The sequence below is a fragment of the Drechmeria coniospora genome, chromosome 01, assembly GCF_001625195.1.
Source record: "Drechmeria coniospora strain ARSEF 6962 chromosome 01, whole genome shotgun sequence".
Lineage (NCBI taxonomy): Eukaryota > Fungi > Ascomycota > Sordariomycetes > Hypocreales > Ophiocordycipitaceae > Drechmeria > Drechmeria coniospora.
In genome coordinates this window covers 10,637,424-10,658,663 of record NC_054389.1, presented here as the reverse complement: position 1 = coordinate 10,658,663, position 21,240 = coordinate 10,637,424, and the positions used below count along the sequence as shown (strand labels likewise).

At 57.2% G+C, this 21,240-nt stretch overlaps 6 protein-coding genes across 6 annotated transcripts; 2 read left to right on the top strand and 4 right to left on the bottom strand.

Moving 5' to 3' along the window:
- Window positions 1–1,275: 1,275 nt before the first annotated feature.
- DCS_02836 (T-complex protein 1, beta subunit) lies at window positions 1,276–3,061 on the bottom strand (the record flags this gene model as incomplete). Its single annotated transcript, XM_040800162.1, has 4 exons — window positions 1,276–1,335; window positions 1,396–2,770; window positions 2,836–2,987; window positions 3,059–3,061. 4 exons carry the CDS (start codon window positions 3,059–3,061, stop codon window positions 1,276–1,278), a joined length of 1,590 nt encoding a protein of 529 aa, XP_040661045.1.
- Window positions 3,062–3,571: 510 nt separating this feature from the next.
- On the top strand, window positions 3,572–5,927 carry DCS_02835 (uncharacterized protein; the record flags this gene model as incomplete). Its single annotated transcript, XM_040800161.1, has 3 exons — window positions 3,572–3,843; window positions 3,901–5,434; window positions 5,487–5,927. The coding sequence occupies 3 exons, from the start codon at window positions 3,572–3,574 to the stop codon at window positions 5,925–5,927; spliced, it is 2,247 nt and encodes a 748-aa protein (XP_040661044.1).
- A 1,924-nt stretch (window positions 5,928–7,851) lies between these two features.
- DCS_02834 (uncharacterized protein) lies at window positions 7,852–11,653 on the top strand (the record flags this gene model as incomplete). The annotated part of the gene is made up of 2 exons (XM_040800160.1): window positions 7,852–10,453; window positions 10,512–11,653. 2 exons carry the CDS (start codon window positions 7,852–7,854, stop codon window positions 11,651–11,653), a joined length of 3,744 nt encoding a protein of 1,247 aa, XP_040661043.1.
- A 403-nt stretch (window positions 11,654–12,056) lies between these two features.
- Window positions 12,057–14,518, bottom strand: DCS_02833 (C2H2 finger domain protein; the record flags this gene model as incomplete). Its single annotated transcript, XM_040800159.1, has 2 exons — window positions 12,057–14,045; window positions 14,099–14,518. 2 exons carry the CDS (start codon window positions 14,516–14,518, stop codon window positions 12,057–12,059), a joined length of 2,409 nt encoding a protein of 802 aa, XP_040661042.1.
- Window positions 14,519–16,149: 1,631 nt separating this feature from the next.
- DCS_02832 (SWIB/MDM2 domain protein) lies at window positions 16,150–17,318 on the bottom strand (the record flags this gene model as incomplete). The annotated part of the gene is made up of 3 exons (XM_040800158.1): window positions 16,150–16,338; window positions 16,409–17,124; window positions 17,306–17,318. The coding sequence occupies 3 exons, from the start codon at window positions 17,316–17,318 to the stop codon at window positions 16,150–16,152; spliced, it is 918 nt and encodes a 305-aa protein (XP_040661041.1).
- Window positions 17,319–19,071: 1,753 nt separating this feature from the next.
- DCS_02831 (uncharacterized protein) lies at window positions 19,072–20,421 on the bottom strand (the record flags this gene model as incomplete). The annotated part of the gene is made up of 5 exons (XM_040800157.1): window positions 19,072–19,302; window positions 19,353–19,396; window positions 19,462–20,034; window positions 20,111–20,279; window positions 20,332–20,421. The coding sequence occupies 5 exons, from the start codon at window positions 20,419–20,421 to the stop codon at window positions 19,072–19,074; spliced, it is 1,107 nt and encodes a 368-aa protein (XP_040661040.1).
- Between the last annotated feature and the right edge of the window lie 819 nt (window positions 20,422–21,240).

The window sequence follows — 21,240 nt, the reverse complement described above, 5'->3', positions numbered from 1 at the left end:
ACGACATTCTGCGCTGCACCGGGAGGAACAGACGAGACGAGTGTGCTAGTCGACATCGCAGAAACAATGTTTTCGCACACTCCGTCTTCTTGTCCGCACAGACCTCTTCATGCAGGATCCAGTTTCCTCCCAAAATAACACTGCTTACCGCTACGTGTAACGCTTTGGAACGGAGTACTCCGTACAGCAGGCGTACGGACAGTGCAGGTAGCCCTGGAACGAGTCATAACAATGGCAATGCAAATGCGCCTTCGCCACTACGACACCATACTAGTATGAGATATACCAGATTAGAATCACGCTACGGCGTACTCTACTCTGTACGGTAAGGCGTACATGATTCAGCGTGCCCAAACATGCACGGGGGCTCCGTATGTGCCTAGTACATACCATAAGCATGCACGTTATTACTCAAGTAGATGCATTTGCAACAGGTACTCCGTACATGTAAGTAAGTACTTAGAACTACAGTGCTGTACTAGTCGTAATACCGCAAGTATGTACGGAGAATTACGGAGTAATATGTAAGTACTATCAACCTTACTCGTGTGACATGCCACCTGCACGTGCGCGGTACACTATACATGTTGATACTGGGAATCTTTATGCCTCTGAGGTACACCACTACGCATACCTGTGCAATAAGTACATACAACTACATCTAGCACCCTGGCGCCCTGGTACCTGATACCTCCAATCATCCCTCGGCCAGGTGCTAACTACATGTGCCAACTAATATTAGTACTTGCAGTAGTAGGCAGCGGTAGTCACTTGCAATGTTGCTAGTGCACATCTAAGTACAAGTATTAGTACTGTACGTACAGTACGGAGTACGTACGCTCTACTTACATATGAACGTGCTAGTACGGAGTACTGTAGGTGTACTTACTCCGTACTGTACATGTAAGCAAGTACTTACGTACTGTACTTACTTGTGCATATGGCGAGGTCCATCGAAAATGCCGCCGCCCAGCGCTTGCGTTAATATCGCTTGCGAACCTGATCCGGGGCGCGTACGTGTACACGTCCGGTACACGTCCGAGTACGTGTCTGCTCGACTTGCACGACTGACCTTCTGTCCAGCATTGTCTCCAACGATGCAGGTATCCATCCATCCATGGGCTGAGCGAGTGGGCACCATCCATCTTCATGAATCTGTCTTGTGTGTATACCTCGCCACATCTATGGTATCGTTACAGCCCGTTTCGTGAGCGGCAGAGTCCATCCGACCCGCCCACGGCCCCCCTTTTTTTTCTCGTCCTCAAACCGAACGCGTCACATTCGGTCGCGTCTCCTAGGAGCCGCCCGGATAATGTCGTCCACTCGGAGAAGTAGCTGAAATGGAATGTTAGTGCGTCAATCGTACGCCGCGTCCTGCAGGGGAGGGAATCGTACCTCGGCCGCTTCGCTGGCGGAGGAGACGACCGCTCTCTTCAGCTTGTAGCTTTCAATCACGCCGTGTTCGCGCATGTCCACAATGTCTCCGCCGGGCGTCATGAGATCGAGGCCATACGTCGTCAGGCCGTCGTATATCGTCTTCCGAAGCCGTGAAACGAGCTCGCCCGAGTCGAGACCGGCGTTGTCGGCGAGGATCGTCGGCAGTTGCCGCAGCGCTACGGCAAAGCTCGTCACCGCAAGCTGCTTCTTGCCCTCGATCCGCGTCGCCGCTCCGTCCACCGCCTTGGCCATGACCATCTCGGCGCAGCCGCCGCCCAACGTTGTTCTCGGCTCCAGCACCGTCTGCGACAGCACCGCCAGCGCGTCGTGCAGGCTGCGCTCCGCCTCGTCCAGCAGTTGGTCCGTCGCGCCGCGAAGCACGATCGTGCACGCCTCGCCCGCCGCCACGCCGGAAAACTTGATGAGCGTGTCCTCGCCGATGATGACTTCCTCGATCAGGTCGCACTGGCCGAGCTTCACCTGCTCGGGGTGGTCAAACGTGGACGCGATCTCGCCGCCCGTCACCAGCGCTAACCGCTCGATGCCGTCAAAGTCGGCGTGCTCGATCGACATGATGCCGGCGTCGGTGAAGAGCTGCTCCGGCCAGTTGTAGATGAGCTGCCGGTTGATGAAGCAGTTGATGCCGTGAGCCTTGATCTTCTCCACCTTGGCCTTCATCTTGTCCTTCTCCGCCTTCTCCAGCTCCGCCAGCTTGTTGGTGGAGCCGACCTTGACGCGAGCGCCAAAGATTTTGACCTTGTCCGTGTCCATCGATGTGTTTGCCACCAGGATCTTGGCCTTCTCCAGTCGCTTCGGCTGGTTGACGCCAATCTTCTTGTCCAGAATGAACCCCTCGTCGAGGTACGACTCGCTCAGTTTCCCGCCGGCCTTCTTGATGATCTGAATGTGGCTGAGGTCCGACGACTTCTTGAGTCGGAGCACGGCGTCGCACGCGAGCTGCGCGAAATGATCCCGATCCTGCGCGAGGACCTTGGAGCTGAGCGTGGTGCGGGCGATCGATAGCAGATCCTTGCGGAAATCCTCCGCGTTCTTGCTGTGGTCGACGGCCGAATCTGTCAGAGCTTTGAGCGCCGCTTGGCTCGCTATTCTGTAGCCCTCGATGATGGTCTGAGGGTGAATCTTCTGGTCCACGAGCTTCTCGGCCTCTCGCAGCAGCTCGGCGGCCAGGACCGTCACCGATGTCGTTCCGTCACCGACCTCGTCATCCTGCACCTTCGAGATGTTGACCAGGACCTTTGCAGCCGCGTTGTCGAGCGCAATCGACTTGAGAATCGTAGCACCGTCGTTCGTCACCATAATTTCGCCCGTGGAACTAGGCAGCGAGCTCAGTTAGCGGTCCCATCCTTCCTCGCACCATTGGCAACGGGCCAAACGCACGCCGACTGCAGAATCTTGTCCATGCCCTTGGGGCCCAGCGTGCTCTTCACCAGGTCGCCGACGGCTATGGCACCGACAAAGGCTGCGAGACGCGCATTCTCGCCCTTTTCCTCCGTCGTGCCCTCCTCGAAAATCTGTGTTGGCTGGAAAGACTGGCGGTGGCAGGTCAGCGATGGAAACCTTCGCGCCGAAGAGGATTCTATCCTGAGCAAGCAAGACATACCATGATGGCTTGTTAGAGGGAAGAAGTCCCGAAGAATGGCCCCTCGAGTTGGCTCGTCGTCTCTTGTGCTGACTTGGTCAACTTGGTCGAGGCCTGAGAGCTTACACCTCCCTCCTCCTTCGCCAGCACCGCAGCGGCAAAATCAACCACCCCACCACCACCAATCAGCCCACGTGACTTGCCCCTCGAGCGAAAATCGACGGTCCAGGAACATCGCTTCTCCGCCGCACACTTTGTGTAAACTGGAACACCAAATTTGTGCTGGAACTGGCTCCGACGGCACCGCGAGATCTGCACCCGCCCACCCTCAGTTTCGACTACGGCCTCGCACGGGCGCGTTCATCTGCACCAGAACCAGACATACAGTCAGATCGGCTCCTCGGAGACCACGAGACCCCGACGCGAGCGACGGCGAGCAACGACGTCGTGATTTCAGACTCTGCCCAAGCGGGGCAATTTTTCGGCACCACCCCTCCTTGACCTTCGTTGAAGAGTCGCTGCAGTCGACCCAACATGGCGCCGTCCTTTGACCATTTGCGCGAGGCCGACCTCGACGATGACGAGCTGAACGAGGATGAGATCGACATCTCCGACTTGAGGGAGAAGTTCGAGGTCCAGCTGGAGATGGGCTACGACACCTTCGTCGTCATCGATGGGTTGCCCAAGGTCACCGAGGAGCAGAAGCCAAAGTTGATCAAGTTCTTGATGAAGAAGCTCAACACGGTGGGTAGGGCTCGCGAGGACTCGCTGCACATGCCCATGGGTGAAGATGGCTACTCTCTTCAGTCAGTCTTGAGGCTCCGTTCCCGCGCCGCGTCACGTCGCTAACGCACGCGCTGCAGGTTCGCCTTTGTTGAGTTCTCCTCTGCCGCCGAGGCCGCCGCTGCCACCCGCCAGCTCGACATGGTGCCCCTCGACAAGAAGCACACCCTCCGGGTGAACAAGATGAATGACATTGAGCGCTACGGCGGGGAGGGCCGCGTCGACGAGAACTATCAACCCCCTCACATCGACGAGTTTGCCGAGAAGGAGCACCATCGATGGTGGCTCAAGGACCCTGCCGGCCGTGGCCGTGACCAGTTCGTCATGTACCGTGGCGATAATGTTGGCGTCTACTGGAACAACGAGCGGGACCAGCCCGAGAACGTTGTCGACCGCCAGCACTGGACAGAAACCTTCCTTCAATGGTCGCCCCTCGGCACCTACTTGACCTCGATCCACGCCCAAGGTGTCCAGCTCTGGGGCGGCCAGTCATGGTCCAGGCAAGCTCGATTCGCCCATCCCTATGTCAACCTCGTCGCCTTCTCTCCACACGAAAACTACCTCGTGACCTGGTCTAACAGGCCGATCTCGATTCCCGATGGCGGCCACCCGGCCCTGTCGATAGACGACGACGGCAAGAACTACGTCATCTGGGACATTGCCACCGGCACGCCCCTCCGATCCTTCGCCAACCTTGATCCCCCCAAGGTCGAGGAGGGCAAGCCCCAGCCCAAGCTGCAGTGGCCCGCCTTCAAGTGGTCAGCCGATGACAAGTATGTCGCTCGCCTGACGCAGGGGTCGTCCATCTCCGTCTACGAGCTGCCGAAGATGAACCTCGTCGACAAGACCAGCATCAAGATCGAGGGTGTCATGGATTTCGACTGGGCCCCGGCAACGCCGCAGCGCGACGGGGTCAAGACGTACGAGCAGCTCATCTGCTTCTGGACGCCCGAGCTTGGGAGCAACCCTGCCAAGGTTGGCCTGATGAGCATCCCGTCCAAGGAGATCGTCCGCTCGCTCAACCTCTTCAGCGTGAGTGACGTCAAGCTCCACTGGCAATCCGAGGCCGCCTACCTCTGCGTCAAGGTCGACCGCCACTCCAAGTCGAAGAAGTCCCAGGCCACGACGCTGGAGATCTTCCGCGTCAAGGAGAAGGGCGTCCCTGTCGAGGTTGTCGACACCATTAAGGACACGGTCATCAACTTCGCGTGGGAGCCCAAGGGTGACCGATTCGCCATCATCACCACGACGGAGCCCGTCGGTGCGACGGCCGTTCCCCCCAAGACGGCCGTCGCCTTCTTCTGCCCCGAGAAGAACAAGGGGGCCGTGGCCGGCAACTTCAAGCACCTCCGCACGCTGGACAAGAAGAACAGCAACGCCATCTACTGGTCACCGAGGGGTCGCTTCGTCGTCATCGCCACGATAGCCAACCAGCAGAGCTCCGATCTCGACTTCTTCGACCTCGACTTCGAGGGCGAGAAGCCGGAGTCGGACAAGGACCTGACGGCAAACCTGCAGCTGATGAACACGGCCGACCACTACGGCGTGACGGACGTCGAGTGGGATCCTTCCGGTCGCTTCGTGGCCACGTGGGCATCGGCCTGGAAGCATTCGGTACGTCTTGAACCCCGCGCGCGACACGTGCGTGCTTGCTGACGAACGGCAGATGGAAAACGGCTACCACATCTACGACTTCAGGGGCGAGGCCCTCCGGGAGGAGCCGGTGGAGAAGTTCAAGCAGTTCCAGTGGCGGCCGCGGCCCCCGACACTCTTGAGCAAGGATGAGCAGAAGCAGATTCGCAAGAACCTGCGCGAGTACAGCCGCGTGTTCGAGCAGGAAGATGCCGACCGTGGCGCTACGGCCGACCTTGCCGTGGTCGAGGCTCGCCGTACCATACTGCAGGAGTGGTACGCGTGGCGCGCCGAGGTGGACCAGGATCTTGCCGAGGATCGGGCTGCCCTCGGTCTGCCGAGCGACCCGCATGCTGCCTTGCTGGAAGCCAAGACGAAGGAGATGCAGGGCTCCGGGGCAGACGCGCAAGCGGATCGGGTGATTGAGGAAATCGTCGAGGACGTGTTGGAGGAGAGCGAGGAGGTTGTTGCATAGAGAGAGGGCTTTGGGGGGCTTTCAACATCTTTACATGAGCTGGAGCTGCATTTTCCGCTGTGTTGGTAAAATCGAGTCGGGCAGTCGGAGTCTGGCTCGCAGTAATGGCATTTAGCAAGGCTTGACTTGCCTGTGGTATACATTTACAACACCTCGTTCCCGAGAACTGATTTGCGTCACATTGTCGGGTGCGCGGCCAGAACAGGTTCCCGTTTTGAGAACGCGTATCGGTGTTCACAGGGAGTCGACATCATCAAGGCAGCTGGATGCGACATGGTTAACACATGTCCGCGCAATTATAACATACGCATCGGAATGCAACGCAACCACCCGACAATCTTCGAGTTCCGATGAAGCATCAACAGAGGTGGCAGTACAGGGTAGGCCGAGATAACTGGACGTGTCTCGAGTGGGGTTGCCCGCATGCGTTCGGAGCACTCCGTGTCAGCCGATCATCCACTAATACTACTTATTGAATAGCCACTCGTACCATGACTGGTGATTTCCAAGTCCCATGATGGGTAACAGCTGCATCCGGTCGAATTTTATACACTTTTTATCCGATGCCTCGTATCGTTCAAACATTTCCCAAGCCAGGTAGGAGTGCACGCGATTCAAGAACATGACGACTGAGGGCGATTAATAGCATGCTATGTCTCACGCGATGTTTTTCAGTGTTCGTGTTGATGATTGACATAATCAAGACAGGGCTTGAAGGTGGAATTCGCCGGAAATTTTGCCGGCTGGACGCTGTGACTTGATGACTCACCATACAAGTACAGTATCAATATGCATTTGAGATTCTCGCAGCACTGGGCAGCGCGCCAGCAAGTCCATTGGCAGGCTACCTCAAACGAAGTGGGCTGCTGGCGATCAAAAAGGCATGGCCACAGTGCGAACGATGGGAGACGACGAAACTAAGTACAGTATGTGGCAAAAGGTATTTGCCTACCCTTAGGTACCACATTCCAAGTCCAATATAACCTAATGGAAAATGGTACCTGAAGATGGGCAAATACTTTTTGCCCCCCCCCCCCCCCCCCCAACTGTATGCGAGCGACGAGGCAAGGAGGCTCGGGTTGCAGCCACAGTGTGAACCGACCGAGACGAGCAATGCTGTCGTCACTGCCGATTACCGATGGAAATAAAAATACCAGTAAAAGCAGGCAGGGCGGCAATCATGTACTGTACTGTACTTACTTACAGTTCCCCGTCCATGTACTTACTCCGTACTCCGTCCTTACATGTACTTATTAGATGTAAGTACTCCGTACAGTAGTGCGAAATGTACTGTATTACTTACTGGCCACAGTGCGGGCACGTTCCGGATGGAAAAGCAACAAGCACGCAAGGAAAAAAGGCTCAACAATGGCACGGTGTGGCAGTGCGCCGAGCCATTCGGCAGGGATGGCGTGCTCCTAATGGTGCTGGTTCTGGCTGGTTCCCTCCACCCACCTATCCACCCATCCACTCATCCAACCATCGTCCAACCATCCGTCCATCCCTCCGTCCAGCCGAGTATTGCAGTAGGTAATGCTCGTACACCTCCTTCTCCACCCCGGCAGCCCTCAACTCGTCGCTCATCCCACCTCCTGGATGAATATTGATCGATTGAATCCTTCCGGCAAATCCACAACCGCGTCTTACCATTATCAAAATTAGTTCACCGAAACGACGACGGTCGCCATCGTCGCTCGGCCAATTTCGCTCGGTCCGCTCCCTACCTCTGGTTCTTCGCCACCCCCTCACTCGATTCACCCTGCGCTCTTGCTTGCGCGGCCCGTCACCGAAGTAACTGGAATGGCCTCCCTACAGCCCTGCCGTCTTTCGTGATCCAAGCAAGCAAGAGGCAGCAAACTGGACTGACCGCCGACGGATGACGCGAGCCTCCATGTGATCGTACCGCTGGGAAAATTCTTCCGACATGCTGCGACGGCCTCCGATTGAAGGGCGGGGGTCCACGCAACAGCAGAAACTCTTGCTCGCCTTCGCCTTCCTCCTCCTCCCATGGCTACCACTTGCCGATGCTCAGCAGCAGCAAAAGCAACATCCTCAGGCCGTGCCATTGCCTGTTCCCCAGGCTGGTGACAGCAGCAGCCAGCAGCAGCAGGCCAAGAACGAAGCCGCCATCCGCAATTACGCCGCCGCCCATTTCGGCAATCCGAAGCCCGAAGAGGCCGCTGAATACGCAGCGACCACAGGCCCGGTTCACGACGACGACGAGGCTTCGGCGGCCTCGAGACGGCACCATGAGCGAGTAGGACAGCCGCCGAGGCAAAAGCCCGGCGAGCGATCATCCCCCCGTGATGTTAACCACAAAAATAAACCGGCCCACAAAAGGCCAACCATTGTCCCCGACGATGCGAGCGCCATCGCAACTTTGGCTCCGGCTCAGTCCGTTCGAGCACCAAATTCCCCAAGACATCTTCGACCCAGCAGTGCCCTCTCTGCTGGCGTCGCCACGCCGCAGAATGCGCGGAGTCTGGAGGATTGGGAAGTGGAAGACTTTGTTCTTCTGGCGACCGTCGATGGAGACCTCTACGCCACCGATCGCAAGACCGGCAAGGAGCGCTGGCACCTAGAGGTCGACCAACCCATGGTGGAGACAGTCCACCACCGCGTCAACAACTCGGTCCTTGACGATGACTACAACCCCGTCGACCACTACATCTGGGCCGTCGAGCCCAATCACGACGGCGGCCTCTACGTCTGGGTCCCCAGCCCCGACGCACGCCCCCGTTCCACCGGTTTCACCATGAAGCGATTGGTCGAGGAGCTCGCTCCCTTCGCCGACGAAGAACCTCCCGTCGTCTACACCGGTGACAAGAAGACGACTATGGTGACGCTCGATGCTGCCACCGGTCGAGTCCTCAAGTGGTTCGGCTCCACCGGCTCGCAAGTCAACGAAGCCGAGAGCTGCCAGCGACCGAACGACTTCTACGGCAAGGACGCACGCGAGTGCAGCTCCACAGGCACCATCACTCTCGGTCGGACCGAGTACACGGTCGGTATCCAACGCCGTGACGGTAGACCGATCGCCACCCTCAAGTACGCCGAGTGGGGACCCAACAACTACGACTTCGACTTGCTCCAACAGTACCATACGACCCTCGACAGCCGCTACATCGCGAGCCGACACGATGGGAAAATCTATGCCTTTGACATTGCCCGTGCCGACGAGCCGGCGCCGCTCTTCAGCCTAAAATTCGCCACACCCGTCGCTCGCGTCTTTGACATCTGTAGACCCTGGGATGCGTCGACGGAGAGCAATCCGGAACTTGTGGTCTTACCCCAGCCGGCGATGCCGTCCCAGGACCCGAACGTTGCTCGCGTTCGCAGCACGAGAATCTTTCTCAACCACACGGAAACCGGCAGTTGGTATGCTATGTCCGGCCGCGCGTATCCCCTCATCGTCGATGCCCCGACCGCCCCGGCGACCTTCCCAGGATGGTGGGATATGGCCTCGGCCTGGGACGACCTCAACGAGGACAAAATCTCCAAGGCCCTCGTCGGCACCCACTCCCTCGACGCCCGCAGAGGAGGAGATAGCGTGCAGCCGCCCGTGATTAACCCGGGCATGATTACGGATGGCAGCGAAACTGCCGAGAGTCTCTCTGATGACGTGCCCGAGGTGCCTGCCGTCGAGGCGGAAGAGCCAACAATCGTCGACAAGGTGAAGAGCCTTCCTCAGAGTGCGGCGAATAGCGTCGTCGATTTTATCAGGAACCCCATCCTCTTCCTCGTCTTCTTCGCGGCCCTGATCTATAACGAGAAGAAGCTTCGTCGGGCTTACCGCAGCTGGCGCATCCATGGCGGCAGCTTGAAGGATATCCTTCTGCACCTGACGTCGGATGTGTTGGCGGAAAGAGAAGCCAGGATGCGAGCCGGTGTTTCGAACGAATCCAAAGCCCGACAACCTGCCATGGATGAGACGAACGAGAGCGACGAGCAGCGCCAGGTAGAAGCTAGGGACGTGGTCAGACCCTTGGGTGTCGAGACAACCCCACCTATTGAGGGCGACAAGGCCGATGCATCAAACGAACCGCAAGCAGCGCTGAGCGCGGCCGAGAATAAGACGGAGCAAGGGACCGTGAATGGCGCGAACGAAGCGCAGCAGGGCGTCGTACTGGAAAAGAAAAAGAAGTCTCACAGGGGCCGGCGAGGCGGCGTCAAGCATCGCAAGGGACGCGCCCTCGAGGCGTCTCAGTCGAGAGAGGATGAGAATTCGGCGACCACGGTGGAGGAGGCTGTCAACAACGCCAAGAAGCTCGGCGACAGACCAAGTCTGGAGCCCGACGTCATGACGGTTGCGAACGATATGCAGGCTGTCACCGGCCCCATCATCCGGATGGGGAACATAGAAGTCAACACCGAACTGCAGCTGGGAACCGGCAGCAACGGAACCTTGGTGTTCGCCGGAAAGTTTGACGGTCGAGAGGTTGCCGTGAAGCGTATGCTCATCCAATTTTACGATATTGCTTCTCAGGAGACACGGTTGCTGAGAGAGAGCGACGATCACCCGAACGGTTTGTTTTGTGCCCCCGCTTTCCTGTGATTATCCTTGCTGATCAATGGCTCCGGTAGTGATCCGATATTATTCTCAACAGATACGTGATGGTTTCCTCTACATCGCTCTTGAGCGCTGCGCTGCGTCCTTGGCGGACGTTGTCGAACGGCCACATTCGTACCGCGAGCTGGCCAATGCCGGCAGGATCGACGTACCCGGGGTCCTGTACCAGATCACGAACGGAATTAGCCACCTCCACACTCTGCGAATCGTCCATCGCGACTTGAAGCCCCAGAATATTCTTGTCAATATGGGCAAGGATGGCAAGCCGCGGCTGCTCGTCTCCGATTTTGGCTTGTGCAAGAAGATGGAGGACGGGCAGTCGTCCTTTGGAGCCACGACGGGTCGAGCGGCCGGAACCTCGGGCTGGCGTGCTCCCGAACTTCTCCTGAACGATGACGCCCGCGACGTGGCCATGGTCGAAGCCAGCACGCACAGCGGTTCTGGTTCAGCGCACGTTGCAGATGGAACCACGGCCAGCAATCGACGGGCGACCCGTGCCATCGACATATTCTCGCTGGGCCTCGTCTTCTTCTACGTCCTGACAAACGGTTCTCATCCGTTTGACTGTGGCGACAGGTACATGCGCGAGGTGAACATTCGCAAAGGCAGTCACAACCTACGACCGCTCGACTCGCTCGGTGACGTGGCCTACGAGGCCAAGAATCTGATTGCGTCGATGCTCCAAGCAGATCCGCGCGAGCGACCCAGCGCTCGAGAAGTCATGTGCCACCCCTTTTTCTGGTCGGCCAAGAAACGTCTGGCCTTCCTCTGCGACGTTTCGGATCATTTCGAAAAGGAGCCGAGGGAACCGCCGTCGCCGGCGCTTCTGGAGCTCGAGAGGCATGCTCCGCAGGTCACCAAGGGTGAATTTATGCGGGTACTCTCGCGCGACTTTGTCGACTCACTGGGCAAGCAGCGCAAGTACACGGGGTCTAGGCTGCTGGACCTGCTGCGTGCCTTGCGCAACAAGCGCAACCACTATGAGGACATGACAGACTCGCTGAAGCGCACCGTCGGGCCGTTACCGGAGGGATATCTGTCCTATTGGACGACAAGGTTCCCGATGCTACTCCTTGTGTGCTGGAACGTCGTGTACAACGTCGAGTGGGAGAAGACGGATCGATTCAGGGAGTATTATGAGCCTGCCAACTTGTGAATGATGGCCGGCGTGTCGGCAAGCGAAGGATGCGGAGCGCGGCACGTGAAGGGGTCAATTTTGGATAGGAACAAGTATGGCTGTGAGATTCTTGCTCGTCTTGGAACAAGGCGGCTTGATTGTTATGATATGTATTCTACGTATTTTCTGCTTGGTTTATGGCTTTGGGATGCATTTTTGCATTGAAAACACCTCGACTTCAGGAAGCGAGTGGCATCAATCCATCCTCGTAATTTTCCATGTCTACCTGCACGTGTCCGGACACGTATATATAATCCCACCCCCCTGATCCATGTCCATGCCGGAAGATAGCGAATCATGAGGGCTTACCACTCGATAATCTCCCAAGTAACGTACTGTACAAAACCGAGGGTCCTCGAAACGTGGTTGTTGGTGCCAACCGCTATCCCCATTGAACCAGCACCTTTTTCTTCTTGCCTCCCTTCTTGCCTTTGCCGGCGGCTTCGTCAGTGTGGTCTGTCGACTCCTGCTCCGGGGTCGCGAGGGTCGATGGGCCGCTGCCCCACTGGAAATTGGACTCGGCGTGGCCATAATCTCTCCTCACGGCGCGGCCAGTGCCGTAACCAAAGATGGTGGTCAGAGGCTTCGGAGCGGCAGGCAGAGCGGGAAACGCGTCAGCACTCCTAGCGCTGCCTCGACCGGTCGCAGTTCGGGGCTGTGACGGTTGGGCTGATGACGATGACGAGCCCACCCAGGACGGACGGGAAGTGTCGGCGGAGGAAGACCCCGATGCAGGCAGGGATGGGAAAGCAGGTGATGGTGACGGGCGAGTCGTTGGCGGTGCCGCCCAACCCGGTGGCCCAGTCTGGGTCACCGGGGCAGGACCTCCTCCTGACTTTGTGCTGTTCTTTAGCTTCAGCACCCGGCTCGGCGCCGCCTTGGAAAGCGCGGGGTTCGAGGAAGAAACCATTGACCATCCGGACGAGCTGGTTGTCGTGCCATGCATGCCGCTAAGGTCCGGCAGACTGGGGTAGTCCTCGTTGATGGCTCGCCAGTCCTGCCAAGCCTTGCGTAGGCTGTCGGCCTTGGACTTGTCTTCGAATAAATCGGCCACTTCGCGTACAAGAGTACCGAGCGCGTTGGACGAGACGTCCGCAAAGAGGACGAAGAAGGCGTCGATGAGTTGGGGAGCGGTGAAGCTGCCCTGGCGGTAAGCGGAAACATGATCTCGGAACTGGGAAACTTTGCTGCGGTCGTTGCCGAGCAAGTTGGCGGCGCGCTCAACGACCGAGTTGTGGCGGACGAGACGGGCGCGCTCCTCGGCCGACATGTTGGAGGTGTCGTTGAGGGAGAGCGATGCCAGCTGACCGGCGGCGCTGCTCTGACCGGCGTTTGGTGTCGAAGCCCTTGGCGTCGGAGCCTTGGGTTTCGTGGCCCTGGGTGTCGTAGCCCTGGGCGTATTGGATGCGCTGCTTTGGCGCGATAACGCTGCTGCTTGGGCTGGAGTGGGGGCTGTGAGCTGTCCGCCAAATGTCCGGTTCGACACTGACTGGGCCGAATGAATGGCCATCTGGCGCTGGAAGGCGATCTCGTCTCGACGCAGCGGCTGTGCAGAGGTGAGCGGAACCACGTCTTCGTTCGGATCCCTCCCCCTGCCACCTCCTCTGCCTCTGCCCCCCCGACCGTCGCCATCTCTCGGTTCTCGACCACCGCCGCCTCCTCTTCTTTCCTGCTGATAGGATTGCCGAATATCGAAGCTCGAGATGTCTACCAGCCTGGCCTCTCGACCAGCCGTCCTGCCTCCATGTTCACTCAGCTGGTGGGCTTGCAGGTCTATCTCGGACTCGAAGACGATAAACTTCTTTTCCAAGCACTCGCCGTTGGCGCACAAGAAGTGGTCCTTCTTGAAGTGCTCTTCGAGCGCATGGTAGTCTCTGTAGTAGTGGGGCTCCCTCGAGTCTCTCCGGTCGCAGAGGAAGCAACGCTCGTGCTTCATTCGGCAATGCTCGTACAGCTTGTCGTCGTCGTAGAATCGCTCGCCACAGAAGCCGCAGAGTGGGTGGCCTTTGAAGCCGGTTTGCTCGGCGGTGCCAGGTTTGTCGTCGCCGTGGCGCATGTGCTTCTCCAGCTCCTTGTCGGAGAAGAGCTCGTGCTCGTGGGTGAAGACCTTCTTGTTACGGGTGCAGAGATCGCACATCCGTTTCTTATGGGCAGACTTGACGTGGCGATGGAGGTCAGGCCAGCCGAGGCCGGCAACGTCGCAGGATGCATCGGGGCAGTTGTAGCGTAGAAGAAGGACGGTATCGCCGACAATGTCTTCATTGGTGTACTTGATGCCGACGTTGGTGTCGGTGGTAGTGAAGTCCTTGTCTACGTATTGCTCGAATCGCTTCTCGGAGTCGTCGGTGAATATGACGAACGGAGCTGGGGTCTGATGACAAACGTGTTAGTATCAGCTCGCTTCCAACGTGAAACAGCACACACGACTCCAAAAAGGGGGCGTACTCGGCAGTGTGCGCAGTCCTTTGTTTTGTAAAGTGCTCGCATGCGTAGGCCACATATATGACAGGTCGTGTGGTTGCAGGGGGCAATCGAATGATGGGTCACTGGGTTTGCACAGATGAAGCAGACGTCGGCATCGTCAGCAGCGGCCTCATCCGCAGGCCTCTGTCCACCAGTCGACATATTGGCCGTATGAGAGCTCGCAGAGGAGGCGGCGGCATCGTGCTGAGCTTCAGGGCCCCTCGGTGGCCTCGCATGGCCGTCACGGCCTTCCTGGCCAGCTGGTCCCTGGCCCCTTCTCCCTCTCTTGTTTCCGCCTCGACCACGAGACCCTCGCTGACGTCCCCTAGAGCCGGAGCCACCTCGCCCGGAAGCAGATGCTCCTCCTTCGGGAGGTAACATGACCACGGGCAGATTGGGAAGGGCGATGTTTGAGATTCTACCCGTTGTCACCACCCTTCGGTCCCAGCACGAGAAAACGGCGATTGGAATGGAGCTGCAGTGCGATTGGCTTGGTTGCTTGTTGGCCGTGACGACGGCGATGGAAGCAGTAGCAGTCAGGCTGTCCGAGGGCTTTGTTTCCGTTGGTTCTCGGGGTAATGTTGACTGGCAAAAACCGAACTGATGGAGTGGAAGCTTTTGGCTGAGTTTTGTGAATAGAAGGAAATCTTGATATTCGATGGGGAGCTGGCGGGGCGGGGTGACAGTCTTGCTCAAGTGGGGGGGGGAAGGGGGGGGCTTGGGAACCAGGACCAAATCTCTCCCAGCCCAGCCGCAATTGCATTTGTCAGTGAATACAAGTACAACTCGCTTGCTGGGCCCTGAATTACAGGCATACAACGCTCTGTGACTCATTCAGAGACTCATTCGGGGCTGGCAGTGAACACAGGGCCTCGCCTTTGTCTCGGTACCTTGCTCGCCAACCAAAGTACCAGGAAAGCACTAGCAATAGCTACTGGGAGGGCAGTACCTACTGCTTGCACTTATGTACTAATAATGTACCGGTATCTGGATGGTAGGCAATAGGTACTTAGGTACTTATCTGTACTCCGGAGGTTGGTGTCTTCACTCCCAATGCAGCTACTTACTTACATGTAATAATTAATACTGATGCGTAAGTAATACTGACTCCTACAGGTGCTATTACGGAGCATTGTTCATCCTGTCACAATTGCTTGGCTTTTCTCCAGCAATTGAGCAAGCTAGGCGTGCATGTACAGCTATGAGTTATTATTATGGGGGGTTCGTATCAGTAACCTTAGTGTCGATACCAATAACTATGTAGCAAAAAAGTGTCCCGTGCAGCCGCTCAACGTTGCGGAGCACATGGATGTTGATCCTACCCGCCAGTGCTGCCTCGCCCCAAGCAGCTTTCTGCCCACAAAACATAAAGCTCTGTTCCGAGCCAGAGAATGGGGGACGCCCTTTTTTATCCCGTCAGTTTCATTAAGACATGTTTAACCCTCATATATCGATGGATACATTTCCCACACCAGCTCTAGCCATTAATGTCAACGTCAAGTATCCGTAGTCACAGAGACACAGAGACGCAGAGACAGACAACGCTTCTCTGATCCCAGTTCCATCTTCCTATCCGATCCGATCCGATCCGATCCCGCATTTTGCAACATTTTCGATTGGCCGTCGGAAACAGAGGGTGTACATGAACGTGCTGTGCTGTGCGTACAGACAAAAGACTTCCGCACCCAGGGCACGGAAGCCAGCAACGATGTTGGGCCTGACATCTTTCGCCAAAAAAAAAAATACGCCCTCACCAGACTCTCTCTCCTGTGGTCGAGGTGCAAACAAAACAGAAATCAGTGATATCAAGCTCCACTCTCCTGTGCTCGCGTGACCTATGCTACCGGCCCATGTGCCAAACGACAAATCGCAAATCAGATAGGTAGATACTCCCCCTTTGCGCCATAACCGCGTTAGGTGTCGTACAACTGTCCAACTAGACAAGACGGCGCGCGCGTTGACAGCTTTCGCCCCATGTCTTCCGCGGGTCAGCAAGCGATCGAGTCCGGCCACTACTCTTCGCCAACGGGGTACAGGTGGCTGCCGATGTCCTTGTTCATGCGGAACATGTCGACCCTGGCCTGCTTGAAAACGGCGTGCATCTTGTCGTCGCAGCGAATCTGGCGCTTATCGCTGGGGTCTTGGAGGTCGTTCGCCTTGATGTGCTCCCACAGCTTCTTGACGACCTGAGGACGGGACAGCTGCGGCTAGGTTAGCATTGGTCATTGAGCGCCCCAAGATCTCCACACGGCAGGCCGCCGTCGGACCTACCTGGGTCTCGCCACAGAGTGCGGCGAGGGTGGCGCTCAGGATGAAGGGCTTCTGGAAGCCGCCGCCAGCCTTTCTCTTGGGGGCTGAGTCTGGACTGCCATCAAGATCGCTGTCGTCATCTCCGCCGACTTTCTTCGCGCTCTTCTTCCGGGGCGCCTTCTTCTTCTTGGCAACCCTCGTGCGGTCACCGCCTCCCCTCGTCGAACGGCTGCGGGCTAGGCTGTTCTCCTGCGCCTGCAGCTGAGCGGCGAGGCGTGCATCTGCATCCTCCAAGGGCGACGACCGCTTAATCTTCTTCTTCACAGGCTCGGGCGAAGCAGACGGATCCGTCTCGGCGTTTTCGGACACGCCGTTGGTAGCCGGTCGTTTGTATGGAGAGGGTTCCGGAACGGATGATGCAGGTACCGAGTCCGCGCCGGCTCCAGACACGGCATCGAACCGAGCCTCGATGAGGTTCTTAATCGCATCCTGCGACGAATACTTGTTAGCATCGGGGAGTAACAAGGGCCTTTGGAGTAGATAAGACGGCAGAAGTTCGCGGAGCGAAGCCAAACAAAAAAAAGACATCAACGATACCTTTTGGTCGCTCAGGTCGCGGCCGCCAAGAGAAGCCTCGAGACCCTGCCGGATTTTCTTTCGGGAGATGGTCTCGAGGTCTGCCGTGGTGAGAATGCCATCAATGATTTGAGTGTAGCGTTCGCGCTCTTCGGGCGAGACTGTTGGAGCGTCAGCATCGGTTGTTGGATCGCGGTCAGCCGAATGGATGGACGGCGAAGGTAGTGGTGGTTATGCTGACGGTGATGCGGCGATGCGATGGCACGGTGATGTGGTGACGTGACGATATGGTGACATGCTGATATGGCGACATGGCGATATAGGGGGGAGGGGGCAGCTTACGTGGGGCGCTCATTGTAAGCGGGATGCAAGGATGTGCAACGACGTGCAGCGTGTGCAGCGGGAAGCGTCAAGCGGAGTCGCGGTCCGACCTGAGGTTCAGAACGGCGGCTCGAAGCGTAACCAAGGCTGGCGGCGCAGTCGATGGCCAGGGTGATTGATCGATGGCGGGGAAAGGAACTGCGACAGGCGGAAGCGAACGCCTTACAGCATAGCCGGCAGGATCTACTAGGTGCCGCGTGACACGACAAGGTCGTTGTGCGACGAGGAAGTCGGGTGGTCAGCCGGTCGGGCAGTCGGTCGGTCCCCTTCACCAAGGGGAAGGGGAGGATGAGGCGTCCGGATGAGGGTATGAGCGGAAGGTTTGCCGGTGTCGCCAACCAGTCTGCCTGGGCCGACAATGGGAGATGCCGATCGGGGACGAGCCGAGGTCGGTGGCTGTCCTCGCACAACGATGGCAGAGTAGCGAGAGATGTCGTCGAAGATGCAGATGCTGGCCGCCTGCGAGCGGGACGAGCCGAGACGGGGCGAGAGGCGGGGAGGCGATTCGCGCGGGTGGAGATGTCGAATTGAATTGCTTGCCAGCAGCGACTTGTGCGCTCCGTCGATGTGCGTGCTGCTGAACGAGACCGAAGTCGAAAGAGAGGAGCAGCAGGAGAATGAGGCGAAGGTGGTGATGGAGTTGTGCAACTCGTACAGGAAATAATGGGGGGTTAGCCCGTCCTCTGTCTGGTCCGGCAGGGTGTTGAGTTTATGGTACGAGGATGGGTGCGGTACGGCACGGTACGGGCAATGCAAACGAGGTGGTAACGGCCGCGGTTGCTGCTGCGAAGACGGGTGGAGGCTTTTGTTTGCAAGTCCGTCGTTGGGCCTCGTTCTCGTTGGAGCAAACAGGGCGGAGATGGCGGGATGAGTTACCGCCGCACGGCTCAGGCTCAGGTTCAGGTCATTCCCTCATCCATCCATGTGGCTAGTGCCTGCCGCGAGGCTGCACGGGCGGGAACCTAAGTACTTACTTACCTGTCTGATCCCAGTATTACCAGCCAGGTCTGCTGTAGGGGCCGACGGCCGCGCCACATGGTTTGCCACGGGAAGCCAATCACGGCACTGCATTGGCATTTCCGGCGGGGGAATTTAGCCTTGTCACGTGACTTTCCGCACCGAGCAAGCAAGCAGTATTAATATTGATATTGCTAAGAGATAATATTGACTAAGACTACTTACTGTACATGTCAAGTACAAGAATTATTACGGAGTACTACTCCGTACAAGTAATAATATATTACCCTAAGTGCCTTAGTACAACGTACTGTACAACATACTGCAGTACGGGGTACCCCGTACGGATGCAGTTGACGATAGAGCAATCCTGCTTGACGCCTTGCTTTCATGCTAGAAAAGGAGAGAGATAGTAGGCACATCGCGGACAAGGAGCGTCAATGTCTAGCTGCAGCTGCATACAGGTGCCTGCACTGAGAATGCGGTGAATGACAGCAGCTGGTCAGTCCATGCCAAAGTAGTTCTTGCTTGTCAACCGAGGGGACCTCGGGAGCATGACGCGTACTTTTACGTCCGTCTACAAGTAGGTACTGGGTTTGCCTTTCATTCAGTCAAACTCAACCCGCCACACCGTTTCGCATGTAAATACTGCTTTATCCTTTCCATCGGGGTCTACCAGGTGTCCGTCCCCGTCGCGTTTGCAAAGCCATGCTGTTGTGAGTTCGACCTTCATTGGCGCAACAACAGGCTTGCGGATCTCCCATGTTGCATTATGCCCGCAGGTACTCACAAACGCGCCTCGACCAGCGATGACCTCCCTTGTACGTCCACATGGCCGGCGCATTGCCATTTTTCAAGCCCTCGACGGCTGCTGCAAGATCAGGCCCCAACCCTTCCTCCTTGATCTGCCGCAGCGGGTACATGTACGTCTTGAAGGAGAAGAGGAGGGCCCGCGTCTGCGGCAAGCGAGTGAGCGTCTGCAGCTCTACTCGGAAGAAGACCTGGAGAATGGTGAGCACATCTTGACTGGAGCGGAGAGGCGCCCACGCACGTGGTCGATATCGATATCCGCCGCATCCATGGCGGCAGGGTCCCCTGCGGAATCGGACATGTCGTGACGTGGGCTGTCGTGCAGCTGTCCATGCGTTTGCATTGCCCACTGCGGTAGCCGGTTAGCACGGATCTGACAGTCGGAACCAGTGGTGCACTCGCGTTTGCCCTCTTGACCGGTTTCCCGACCTCCAGCTTGGCAAAAAAGCGCTCCATGCTGGCACCGATCTTGTCGTACGACGGCACCGGCGAATGAATATCCCTGAGAAGCTTCCCGAGTTTCGTGGACGGATCGAAGCCTGCGGGGAAGCAGCAGAGAAAAGCGAATGACTTGTGGCCCTCTGGGGTATTGTGCAGCAGGAACATGTCCTCCTCGACAGTTTCCCCAAGAACACGCAGAGCGTCGTTTGGGTCCTCCGGCGGGCTGACCGGGAAGGTCTTGCCGGTGACGAGATTGCTCAGCTGCCTCTCGTCTCTGGAGAGCGCAAACATGGTGGGGTACCGAGCGGGAAGAAAGCGGCGGAGGAGGTAGATGTATAGCTCTCGCACGGCCTCGACCCCTCCAGGCAGGCATCCGTGGACCTTTTCGCCATGTTGGCCGATGAGGCTCCGTCGGAGGTGGACACGATCGAGGTAATCCTTATCAACGGTGATGAGATTCGACGGCGAATCCGACTGCAGCGCTGCGAAATGGCATGGTTAGTACCGTTCGTCCCTGCCATGGTCCTGCATCAAAGGGAAGCGGACAGGCGTACGTACCCATTGTGACGTGGTAGATGTTCTTGAACGGCCTCAGTCTGCGAGGCTCTGTCCTTTTCCAGTCGAACTCCGTCAGAGGTTCTATGACCAACCCTACTGCGGGGGCTTTCGCGGGCTGTGCTCCTTGTTGGTGTCTCCCAGGCCTCGGGGAGACAGGAAGAAGGCCGACCTAGTCAGAGATCGTGTCAGGGCATGATCTTTGCACGTGGCTGATGGCAAACCTTTGCATGGAGCACCGCGAGCGAGAGCAGCAGGACGACGAGAGCAACAATCTCAACGCTGCCAAGTCCCAGACGGCAAAGCAAGGTCATTTCGCTGACCGAGACTATTCTGCCGAAGGCTAGGCGAGTACGGGGTATCCGTAGAGGTTGGACAAATCTATAGTTCGAAAACAACTAGTGCTGGTCCAATTGGCAATGAAGTACGAAGTCACAAGCATACTTCCGTCGTCGAGTCTCGAGACTGAGTCGCCGAAGTCGCTCACGAAGCGACGACGCTTCCTGGCAGACCATGACTAGCGCACCCGTGCCGCCTTGTTGATGTAACCATCGTATCCAGTGATGTACGACCGTATAACAGGGCAGTACACACGATCGAAGATCTGTAGCTAGATATCATGAAGAGTGAGGGCAACTTTTCGGATAATCGTACGACCACGGCCATATTTTATCAATGGATCGATTGATATACAACTTTGGCCACGGCGCAGTTCTTGTCGCCATTGCGCTGTGCGACGCACACATTTGGCGGGTTCGTAGGGGCTCTGGTGGGTGGTAAAACTTTCCAGGGTGACGTGAGCACTAACACGTGCCTCACCGTAACTTGGTGCCTTGTCGCAACAAACACAAGTCGATGGTTTTGGGCAAGTCGACGAGATCGGGGACTCTTGTCAAGTGAAGCATACAATTAAGCACAAAGAAGGGGGATTCTACTGTCAGATATGGTGTAATATGTACGGTGTACTCACTAACAGTACAATCAAGTAAGTACATTCTCCGAGTTAACACCATGCTCGGTACGGAGAATAATTCCAGCGCAGAAATGATGCCATTTTCAGTTTTGATTGAGTCGATGAATCATACAAAAATGCAAGGTGAAACGAAGCGACGGCATCCCCCCAACATGGGGAA